Source organism: Ostrea edulis, chromosome 8 (assembly GCF_947568905.1).
Source record: "Ostrea edulis chromosome 8, xbOstEdul1.1, whole genome shotgun sequence".
Taxonomy (NCBI): Eukaryota; Metazoa; Mollusca; class Bivalvia; order Ostreida; family Ostreidae; genus Ostrea; species Ostrea edulis.
The window spans coordinates 8073835-8086279 of NC_079171.1; the positions used below are offsets into that span (position 1 = coordinate 8073835).

Consider the following 12445-nt stretch of genomic DNA (forward strand, 5'->3'; position numbering starts at 1 on the left):
AAATCTCTAATTACATTGAACATACTCCGGATTTAAAAAAAAAAGCCCAAAACAAAACAGTCAGTGGTCTGTAGCTTCACCTCTAACACTATTATGTAATGAACTAATTCCACTTTGTTAATTATCAACATTGCTCTAATTTCTATGTTGAATCAAGTTATATTTGACAAGATGCATATTAGCACAATTTGATAGAAGCAATGATGTACCTTAAACACCACTTTTGTCAGAGAGAGAGAGAGAGAGAGAGAGAGAGAGAGAGAGAGAGAGAGAGAATTATTGAAAATCCTTACTACATATATGCTTTTCATTTACTGGATATGCTAATTTGCATTCAAAACATGCCGAACGCATTAATATTGAACATAGAATATAAGAATATTTTAATGAAGAAAGGAATTAAAAGATTAAAAGAAAAAAAATTAAAATCCAGATTTCCTTAAAGACACAATATATGTTGGAATTGTCTCGAAATGTTGAAAAACAATATAAATATCAGGAAGGGGGTGAAATATTGACTTCTTTCTTTTCTTAAAACCCCACCTTCATCATGTTTATTTAGCCTGCGGCACGTTTCACATTCCCTGCAAGGCGCCCATGGCCACAACAAAGCTCATAGAAGTTGTGTGTATTCGCAAATAACACACACAGTGGAACACGAACGACACGGTGGATCCTCGTGGACTTTCCACCATGGTTTTTCCATGGCTTGGTGTATAAAAGGTATGTGGTGTACTTTATATCCAGGTGTCCGTGTTTGCACGACTCTTTTGTATTAGGTGTTCTGAGATTGATCAATGTGCCTTATCATTATTTCATACTAATTATTTACCGTCTTCTACAAATGTTGGCAGTAGGAGGTCATTCCGTGGGAAGAAACCGGAGTACTTCACCAGTCCAAACACAAATTTATGTACGTTTTAGGTCAGAGGATTGTGTGTAAACCTTCATAACACAAACAACATATAACTGGAAGAAAGTAAATTTATTTAATTTTTAATTCACTAGTTCAAGAAAGTATTCAGGAAGTAAGACTCGAACACGTTATATAGAATAAGCTCGCATGTGTGAGTGCAGCACACGTTTAATCATACACGTGTGAATGTACATAGATATCTGGAGGTTCATTATTCCACTCAACTCAATCTACAAAAATAAAATAAAAACATATTAATACACAAATAATTAGTAACGTTATATCATGCCATTACCTCACCAGAGGGCGCATTATGCAAGCTTCACTTGCACTTCCGAAAAAAACCAGACAGAAAATTGATCGATTGTTTACCTGTGTACACAGGTGAGTATTTTACAGTAAATAGACAACAGTTAGCATAGTTTTTCAAAATGTAGGAACAGCCGGCTAGAAATTGTCTACTACAATTGTTGTTCTGTTACAAGCAGAAAAGGAACTTAAAATATTTTTTTTCCCGCAAACTTCGTACTCGTAAATTGGGAGGGGGGGGGGGGCTCCGTTCGTCCCTCAATTTATCAGTTCATTCATTATTACATTTTAACCATTTGTTATTACTACTGAAAGAGTGGGGTGGGGACCAATCCACCAATCAATCTTATTTCACATGTGAACATAACTTAGTTGGCATATGAAAATAACAGAAATTGAAAGTCATAAAAAATGTGGAGAGTCAGCCCCTTGGTTTTACGTGCTTAATACGTTGGTATATTAAGTACATATGCAAATTTCCTCTTATGCGAATCTGTCGAAATTTGATATCGTGAGCATTTATATAACTTTGTAAATTAACAACACAATAAAAACAACACTGCTCTTAATTGTATATCACATACATGTTACCAAATATTTAATGAATGGCAGCCGTGGGTTAAATGAAGTGGCGGTCACCAGTTAAATGGATATTAATGTTATACCCTGACACCTATCACCTTCCGTAGTTTAGTGCTTCCTGTAAAATCGGTGAGTGTTTATAGCCAAAAAACCGACAAAAGTTAACCGAAATAAATATAGATCCAACAAATTATAATTATTAATTGGAAAGCCGAGATGATATCCCAGTACCCCTTCCCCCCAACTCACCCCCACCCCCACCCACTCCCTTTTTGCGTAGTAAAATTCTCAATTTATGTATTGATTCACCAAAAATGTCTGGCATACATTCAAGTTACACAACATGAGGAATATAATGACAATAAAGTAATGGATAGTGCCAGCGAACCTGCAACCTAAGATTATTCGTCACCCACAGGGTTGAATTTCAATATAAACGGCGTACAATAAAAATATTCATTACAGACATATGTTGAAATTCAATCTTCTGACGTAAATGTTGACATAGCTACCCAACATTAACTAGGTCAAACAAACATTTAAACAGGCGATAACACATGACTAGTGCATACAGGCCGACGCGCCGCACAGGTATTTAATCACGGGACTAGACGGAAGGTCGAAAGAACAGGGAGGCCATGTTGGATTTTCAGGTAAGACAAAATTATATACACGCATTCTGCCATCGTAGTGTCAATAATATCGATATTCCTGTGATCAATGCGATATGGCTGTTCACTTATAATTCGGGGGAAGGGGGTTATAGATGCCTTATACTTAAATTTCAATTGAAATATTAAAATTAATGAACGCACTGTTATATGTCATACAGTAATTCTACCTGGTAAATTGTTTTGACCTGTTGGAATATTTTATCAATATCCCCATTTTTTATTGACAGTAAACTGTTTGTGTGATCCCAGCGTCAGAAATGCATCCCCGGCGCAGTGCTCAGGAAGTCCTACTGTGTGACCTCTGTGAGACTGTCCCCCTACAGAGTCGTTGTGAAGTTTGTAATATAAATCTATGCAAAGCCTGTGTTGGGGAGCACCTCTCGGACTCCTCTAAACAACACAATGTTATGCCCTATTTACAGAGAAAGTCTACTCCGAACTACCCGAAATGTCCGAAACACGCCAATGAACTCTGTAAACATCACTGTAAGAAATGCGATATTCCTGTCTGTATTACCTGCGTCTCCTCCGGTAAACACAAAGGTCACAAGTTATCAGAATTTCTGGATAAACTCAACTCCAAAACACAAAGTTTGCAAAAAGATTTAGAGGAACTCGAGACCCGAATTTATCCCCGATATGAAAAAATGGCGTCCGATGTCCAAACTGAAAAAGCCGAAATAGAAACGAATTACGGGAAACTAACCACAACTGTCGAGCAAGAAGGTGAAATCTTACACCGGGAGATCACCGCCATTGTCAACCAGCGGAAATCTGCCATTCAGGAGATGAAAAACAAACACCTATCTACCCTGAACAAAAATACAGAAGAAATCACACAGAAAATGGCGGAACTCAAACAGATCATTTCCGACTTGAAATCAATCCTAAAATCAAATGACGTCTCCTTAACCTCTACTTACAAATCTAGGAATTCCGAATTTAGAACATTACCGCCTAAAGTTCGAGCTACATTGCCGAGTTTTACTTCTCAGAAAATAAACAAAGATCAGCTCAATGAAATGTTTGGTTCTCTGTCGCCATTATCCATTAACACAGAACATGGCGACACAATGAAGTCAGCAGAAGCTGTATCGTCACCTCCAGTCAAACCACTGCTTGATGAGCCGCGCGTCACCGCCACCATAGACACTGGGTATGACTATCTACCCAGTGTTAGCTGTCTGAGTGAAGATCAAGTCTGGACACGCGGGGAGAACGAAACCATGAAGCTGCTCAACCTCCAAAGTAAACTACTGACATCAATAAAAACCAAGTCAGGGAGAGCATCACAGGACATAGCAGTGACACGGGACGGAGATCTTGTTTATACTGACTATAGTACTGTTAACTTAATAAAGAATAAACAGATACAGACCGTGATCAGACTACAAGGGTGGAGACCTCTCTTTGTCTGCTGTACCGCGGGTAATGATCTCCTGGTTACCATGTACAGTGATGATAGAAAACAATACAAAGTCGTGCGTTATTCCGGCTCCACAGAGAAACAAAGCATTCAGTTTGATGATCAGGGTCGTCCTCTCTACTCAGATGTTGGTTACATCAGTGAGAATAGGAACCTGGATATCTGTGTGGCTGATCGTGAAGCTAGTGCAGTAGTGGTGGTCAATCAGTCAGGAAAACTCCGATTTAGATACACTGGTCATCCCTCTAATACCGAGCAATCATTTGATCCAGTCGGCATCACTACAGACAGCCAGAGTCACATCCTGACAGCAGACCATGACAATCACCGTATCCACATCCTAGATCAGGACGGACAGTTCCTCCGTTACATTCACTGTGATTTAGAGTATCCTCAGGGTTTATGTGTGGACATCAGAGACAACCTCTTTGTGGCTGAGTATCTCACTGCTAAAGTGAAGAAAATCCAATATCTATAAACACAGTGTTAATTACACAGCTCTACACAGTGTTAATTACACAGTTCTACAGTGTTAATTACATCTACCAACACAGTGTTAATTACACAGTTCTACAGTGTTAATTACATATATCAAAACGGTGTTAATTACACATTTCTGCAGTGCTATTTACATCAGTGTGTTGATTACAGTTCCTTGTTAATTACAGCCCTGTGTTAATTACAGCCCTGTGTTAATTACAGCCCTGTGTCTGTGATGTGTAATGTACTTGTGTTTGTGAGTTTAACTGATAGAACATTAGTCTCTCACTGCTGTTTACCAATTATATCTTATCTGTATCATTATGTTTAGTGGAACAGTATTAATATTAGTACATGCCTAACTAGTTTGACTTTCTTACTTATTATCTATAAACACTCTTTTGTGGACTAATTTGACTGTGTTACTAGTTATCTATATACAATCTTTGGAGGACTAATTTGACTGTGTTACTAGTTATCTATCTCTATACAATCTTTTGTGGACTAATTTGACTGTGTTACTAGTTATCTATCCATATACAATCTTTTGTGGACTAATTTGACTGTGTTACTGGTTATCTATATAGAATCTTTTGTGGACTAATTTGACTGTGTTACTAGTTATCTATATACAATGTTTTGTGGACTAATTTGACTGTGTTACTAGTTATCTATATACAATCTTTTGTGGACTAATTTGACTGTGTTACTAGTTATCTATATACAATCTTTTGTGGACTAATTTGACTGTGTTACTAGTTATCTATATACAATATTTGGAGGACTAATTTGACTGTGTTACTAGTGATCTCTATGCAATCTTTTGTGGACTAATTTGACTGTGTTACTAGTTATCTATCTATATACAATCTTTTGTGGACTAATTTGACTGTGTTACTAGTTATCTATATACAATATTTCGTGGACTAATTTGACTGTGTTACTAGTGATCTCTATGCAATCTTTTGTGGACTAATTTGAATGTGTTACTAATTATCTATATATACAATCTTTTATGGACTAATTTGACTGTGTTGCTAGCTATCTATATACAATCTTTTATGGACTAATTTAACTGTGTTACTAGTTATCTATATACAATGTTTTGTGGACTAATTTGACTGTGTTACTAGTTATCTATATACAACCTTTTGTGGACTAATTTGACTGTGTTACTAGTTATCTATATACAATCTTTGGAGGACTAATTTGACTGTGTTACTAGTTATCTATATACAATCTTTGGAGGACTAATTTGACTGTGTTACTAGTTATCTATATACAATATCTTGTGGACTAATTTGACTGTGTTACTATTTATCTATCTCTATACAATCTTTTGTGGACTGATTTGACTGTGTTAGTAGTTAATTTTTATATACAATGTTTTGTGGACTAATTTGACTGTGTTACTAGTACTTGAATATTATTTGGTTTGTTTATCTTATATTTCAATATACATATATGTTTTCAATGTGTATATTATAGATAAACATGATTTAGAGTACAGTCTTACTTTATTACTGAGTACTTACTTATATTTGTAGTACATGTACTATAACAGAGAGTGATCTTTAGATCCAAGGTCACCGTCTTCTGTTTACAATCAATAACATCACAACAGGTATTTAAATCTCCATCGTCCTACAAAATAAACACAGATAAAGTGTTATCATGACAAACTGAATTATCAAGAATATTTTGTGGCATAAATATGTAAATGTGATGGGAAGGAGAAAATTTATGACTTAACCGGGAATCAAACCAGACAGCCCTGTATTAGTAGTCAGGTGTTCTAACTACTGGACTATCCAGGCTAACATCCATTGAGTGATTGGACCAGGAATCAAACACGAGGTCCCTGGATAAGGAGTCAGGTGTTCTAACCAGCTACCCGGGCTGATATTCATGGTTTGACTGGACCAGGAGTCAAACTCGACGCCCTTTTTTTTGGGGGGGGGCTCCTTGGCCGAGTGGATAGAGCATCGCGCTCAAAATCACACTGCCTCTCACCTCTGTCGGCGCGGGTTCGAATCCCGCTCACGCCGGTAAGTGAGAAAGTTTCCCAGTTTACTTTCGGAAGGTCGGTCGTCTCTTCCCAGGTACATTATATCTGGGTTCTCTCTTCCACAAATAAAAACTGGGCGCCACCAGATAACTGAAAAATTGTTGAGTGTGGCGGAAAACATCAATCAATCAATCAACAGACTACATTTTTGCAGTTACTGCTCTTATACCAGAAGTAGGGGTGTGCTTATCGATGCGATCCCAAGGTTCAGATAAAATAGCATCAACAGTGTATAGAAAAGCTTACGGTACAAACTTTATTATGCTGAAATTTAACAGGTTGCATTATATCTCTGATGATAAAGAGGTGTAGTTCCTTTAATTTGATGGAGAACGCACATTTCGTCAAATTTAGGGGATATCTGACGTTTAATTCTTTATAAGTCATAGTATCAACAATTTCACAAGTAATCTGTTAAATATTAACAGACACCTGGGCATAAAAGCACATGACAATACCCTAAGTTCTAAATCCTAATTTTTGGGGAGGAAGGGGGCGGCACAAGAGGTCGATATTTCATTTCAATTTACCAATTCCTTAAAAGCTACAATCCAATATAATTCAATACTACTATTTAAACAGGAGGTTCATGGGCCATATCGCTCATCTGAGTCACCTTGGCCCATATTTAAAGATTGTCCATATATATTTGTTTGTAAAACTTTGATCCCCTATTGTGGCCTCATCCTACCACCTGGGGACCATTATTTTAACAAACTTGAATCTAAACTATATCAGGGAGCTTTCATGTGAATTTATACTTTCCTAGCCCAGTGGTTCTTGAGACGGAATATTTTAAAACATTTTACCTATGTATTTGTATGTAAAATTTTTGATCCATTATTGTGGCACTATCTTACTCCAGGGCCATCATTTTAACAAATTTGAATCTGCACTATGACAGGAAGCTTTCATGCAAATGTAAACTTTTTCTGTCCCAGTGGTTCTTGAGAAGAATATTTTTAAAGATCTCTCCCACATATTGTTATGTAAAACGTTGATTCGCTATTGTGTCCCCATCCTACCCTGGGAGCCATGATTTCATGAAACTTGAATCTGCACTATCTCGGGAAGTTTTCTTGTAAATTCGTCATTTCCTGGTCCAGTGGTTGTTGAGAAGATTTTCAATTATTTTACCTATATATTCACATACAAAAAACTTGATTCTCTATTGTGGCTCCAACCTACCCCTGGGGGTCAGGATTTTAAGAAACTTGAATCTGCACTATGTCCAAAAGCTTTCATGTAAAGTTCAGGCTCTTTTGGCCAAGACGTTCTTGAGATGAAACTTTTTAAATCATCCCACCCAATTTCTGCATTTTCGTGATTATTTCCCCTTTAAAAGGGACATGACCCTTCATTTGAACAAACTTTAATTACCTTCTCATAAGAATGATTTGTGTCAAGATTGGTCAAAATTGGCAGCGTTGTTCTGGAGAAGATATTTCTAAACGTCGTGAATGTATTTTCACAAATTCATCTCCCCTCTGATCAGAGAGTGGCCCTTCATTTGAAAAAAGAACATTGAATTCCCTTCACCCAAGAATACTTTGTGCCCAGTTTGGTTGAAAGTGTCATAGTGGTTCTGGAGAAGATTTTTACAAATCAATAATGTATTTTCACTATTTTCGTATTATCTCCCCTTGGAGCGGGACATGCCCCTTCATTTGAATAAACTCGAATTCCCTTCACCAAAGGATGATTTGCACCAAGTTTATTAAAATTGGCCCAGTGGTTCTGGAGAAAAATATTTTAGTGTTGTCAATGTATTTTCACTATTTTGTTATCATTTCCCTCAACAAAGGGGAGCGGCCCTTCATTTGAGCAAACTTGAGATCCCATCATCCATAAATGCGTTGTGCCAATTTTGGTTGAAATTGGCCCAATGGTTCTGAGATGAAGATTTCAACCAAGTTTGGCCCCGCCCTGGGGTCAGAATCCCACCTCGGGGGTCATGAAATTTACAATTTTGTCAGAAGCCTTCCTGCTCTACATCACTATGCATTCAGTTTTTCACTTCGGGGGGGGGGTCTTGAGAAGAAGATTTCTGAAAATTGGTCAATTTTTGGCAGTTTTTGCCCCACCCTAAGGCCCCAGAGGGGCTGGAGTCCTGCAATTTACAAGTGATGTCCCCTTTTGTCCCAATGATGCTTCATACCAAATTTGAAACAAATTGGACTGGTAGTTATCAAGAAGGAGTTTCAAATGTTCAATTGTTAACGCACAACAACGATGGATGACAACCAATTGCAATCCCAACCTAAAAAGTGCTGTGCTGTATACGAATTCTTGTGCATGCTTTGTTGAGAACATGCATTATCTTGACAAAGGTTTCTCTTGAAGTTAAATGCGATTGTACACATAAACTGTGATATTTTCCCAATTTACAGGCCCCAAAAGGGAGTGTGTACTAAATATATTCGTCGAAATACGGTAAATGTGATTAGTTACATGACTGTAGAAAGTATACAACAAATTGATGTGCATTATTTGTCTCACCCAAGTAGATTCCCGCACAAATAGTCACATGATTTAGGCTTTTACACATTTTGGATGAGGCTTCAATGGTGAGTATGAATCTGTCGCAGTAGCCCCCACCATTTCCAAATATTTACCATGCTCTTTCAATCTAAGACAGTGAGATATTGACTTTCTTTACTATAAAATATTTACTTACACAATTTGTTTCATATTTAAGGATGAATCTATTTTTGTAGTTGATATCTTTATACACATGTTTAATGAAGAAATGCAATTACCCGTGACATTTACTTTGTCTACATCATGTATTCATGTGCATTAAATATAGTCTCTTTAAACGTATTCACAGGACTAATTTAATTAACTATTAATTATAAGAATGTCAACATATGATATGTCATCAACACTTAATGATAAAAAATAATTTTGAAAATCTTTATGCGTCAGATCTCTTTGCTGTCGGTGTAAGAATAAACAGAAAAAGTTTGTGAGCCGCTGAAAATCCACTTTTAAACACGCCAGTGACAGCAATGAACATCTCGCTTCGGAACCCGCCTCAATAATGATGCAGATAACAGTTAAATGTCGTCCATCCCCTGTATTCATTAGGAGATAACAGCACTGTGAACAATGTATTCCATTACAAGTTACTGAGCTACCCCGACCAATACCCATGGTTTGTCCGGACCGGGAATTGAACCTAAGACCCGTGTATTACATCATTTATAGTCAGGTGATCTACCCACTGAGCTATCCCGACCAATACCCATGGTTTGATTGAACCGGGAATCGAACCCGAGACCCGTATATTACTAGTCAATTGCTCTAACCACTGTGCTATCCCGACCAAAACCCATGGTTTGTCCGGACCGGGAGGAATTGAACCTGAAATCCCTGTATTACTAGTCAGGTGCTCTAACCATTGAACTATCCAGGCTGATAATCACAGTACATATAGCCAGGTGCAGATTTAAGTTTGTTGACAGTGTTGTCCCCGGAGGAAGGGTATAGGCCAGGATACGGGGTCAAAGTTTCATGTTGGAATATATACGTAAACTATATTCTCAATATTTCGTATATGAGCATTCTATGTGATAAGACCTTTCGCTCGGTATCAAAGTTTTCATCATTGTGACCTTTGAGTTTGAGTTTGACCTATTTTTAAGTATACCCAATCTAATTAAAATCAGATGTTCTCTAACCGTTACAATGGCGAATTTTTCAATCATATGGAGACATTACCAAGGCCGGTGTAGGGCTTCAAAATAAGGCCTTTGCTCGGCACTTACGGCCATAGAGCAGTACGGTTTATTTAGCATGCCACACCTACTGTGACACGGGACATTCGTTTTTAAGGTCATCTCCGAGGACCCGTGACATCCACACCTGAAGCCGAGAGTTTGGTGATAGGACTGGCACTGGCTGTTTTAACGACTATGGTCTGTCGCGGCCGGGATTCGAGCCCCAATCTTCCGCATGCGAAGCAAACGCCCTATTCTCCAAGGCGGTTTACATTGGGGAAGAATCTGAAAGCATTGCAATTGGGATAATCAAAACTTTAGGCTTGTTCATAACATTTGAATAGTGAGTGATGAGGCTCTCATATTTCTTATGTGCATTTCTTATACAAAAAATGTTCTGTGGTATTAATAATAGTCATTGACTGCACTGTTTTTGTCATTATTGAGATTTGTTCATGATTTTAACATTTTAAGATTCTGCCGTCTTCCAACTTTTATTTCCGATATTATACTGCTTTTGAAAAAGAACTAAATATGTCATAGTGAATCAAGGGTCATGTCGCTGTCAAAAGTGATCCTACCTAACCCATTCCCAAAACTTTCATTCAAAATATATATGTTTGACGGAGCAAATAAGCAGAAACATTAATTGTTACTTTTTTAAAGTCCAGTGACTCAATTCCTCCAAACTTATTCTACCACAACCAAATACAGACTCGACCTGTATATTTTCAGGATATATCTATATACCAAAACTTCAATTCAAAATATCCATGCATGATTAAGATAATGAACGGAAACTGTAAATTGTTTAAACTTTTCCAAGTCCAAGATGAATAACTCTGTCAAAAATCATCTCATTGAAACCATGCATAAAAACCTCGACCTGCATCTGCTTATGATATATTTATTTTCAAAATTCCTATTAAAAAGAAATAGATGTCCCCATATGAGTGAGAAGTTTTTGTGAGTGATGTTAAACAATACACAATTCAAAATGTCTACCAATGCCTGATAACAAGAACTGTCCTTAGAAGACAAATCTCCCCGTAGAACACTCTATATGATGGAAAATGGTGAATTTGTGTGAAAAACAAATAGTTGCCAAGATATTCTCTGGACAAGGATATGAAACGTGTAACACCTCTGTCCCTCAAAACAAAACAAATTCATCACTTCCTTGAATATTATAAAGTATTCATTAGATTAGCAGGTTCACAACTCCTTTATCAATATAGAACAGAAACCAATATTTAAATGAATCTGTGTATCGGTACTATATATATACTCAGGACAAACCTCGTTTGGGAGGGTCTAATGGGTGGGAAGCATGCATTATTTAAAAATGTCTAAGTCTAAGAGGCACAACTCTGTCAAAGAACAGATTGGGATATTCACATGCATCTATATACCAAATTTCAGTTGAATACGCACATCAATGCAAGGTGAAGATAACGAACAGTGATCAATCTCATAACTCCTACAAGCAATACAAAATAGATAGTTGGGCAAACACGGACCCCTGGACACACCAGAGGTGGGACCAGGTGCCTAGGAGGAGTAAGCATCCCCTGTTGACCGGTCACACCCGCCGTAAGCCCTGTATCCTGATCAGGTAAACGGAGTTATCCGCAGTCAAAATCAGTGTGCCAAGAACGGCTTAACAATCGGTATGAAACACGTCAGACAGCATTTGACCCAATGCGAGGTTGTATTGACGAACTAGATTGTTATAACGACCATAGAATTTGCGAAATGCTGACTTCAATCGAGACTGTTGAAATCCCTGTACCATCAACTTGTTTGTCAGTAGCTTACCTCGATTTACAAACTGACTATACCCAGAACAAGCTATTGCATATAGAATCAGTTGAGATATATAAACACCATATGCAGGTGATACTGGAATATTGCTACATAAATGTGGGAAGTTGACGATGGAGAAGCTGAAATCATCCCGTTTGTCATACAGTTGAGTTGTTAGTTTGCCGTTAATGTCTACTTTCAATAAAATATCTAAGTATGAAGCAGAAGTGGACGACTCTGTTGACGACTCAATAGCAGAGATAGTGAACGTAAACTGAATTTTGATGGAATAAAGGAAGTATAGATTGATGAAAAGGGCTGACACTATGCCCCAGTCATTTCGTGGTAAGAAAAAATGAATATTTACGTAATTTCATTAACAAACCTGACATGTTCTATAGCAGTTGAGATTTTCATATCTAATTATGTCAGCGGATCGGGGAAATTATCCTCATCAATCAG

The 12445-nt window shown here is 37.4% G+C and overlaps 1 protein-coding gene and 1 long non-coding RNA gene across 5 annotated transcripts in view; one reads left to right on the forward strand and one right to left on the reverse strand.

Annotated features, from left to right (window-relative positions):
- Nucleotides 1-966: 966 nt before the first annotated feature.
- Nucleotides 967-12445, reverse strand: part of LOC125672893 (uncharacterized) — a 25199-nt gene continuing 13720 nt past the window's right edge. Inside the window, exons 3-8 of one of the 4 annotated variants that reach the window (XR_008798222.1) lie at nt 12369-12445; nt 10267-10462; nt 8955-9084; nt 5923-6031; nt 3860-4356; nt 967-1146 (exon numbers count right to left, since the gene is read on the reverse strand). The exon at nt 12369-12445 is cut by the window's right edge and continues 25 nt beyond it. This is a non-coding gene — a long non-coding RNA (uncharacterized LOC125672893). The remainder of the gene's footprint in view (nt 1147-3859; nt 4357-5922; nt 6032-8954; nt 9085-10266; nt 10463-12368) is intronic. The other 3 variants (XR_008798219.1, XR_008798220.1, XR_008798221.1) reach the window with 3 other exon arrangements.
- LOC130049881 (uncharacterized) lies at nt 2321-5892 on the forward strand. The gene is made up of 2 exons (XM_056148080.1): nt 2321-2460; nt 2709-5892. Exon 2 carries the CDS (start codon nt 2739-2741, stop codon nt 4383-4385), a length of 1647 nt encoding a protein of 548 aa, XP_056004055.1. The 5' UTR covers nt 2321-2460; nt 2709-2738; the 3' UTR covers nt 4386-5892.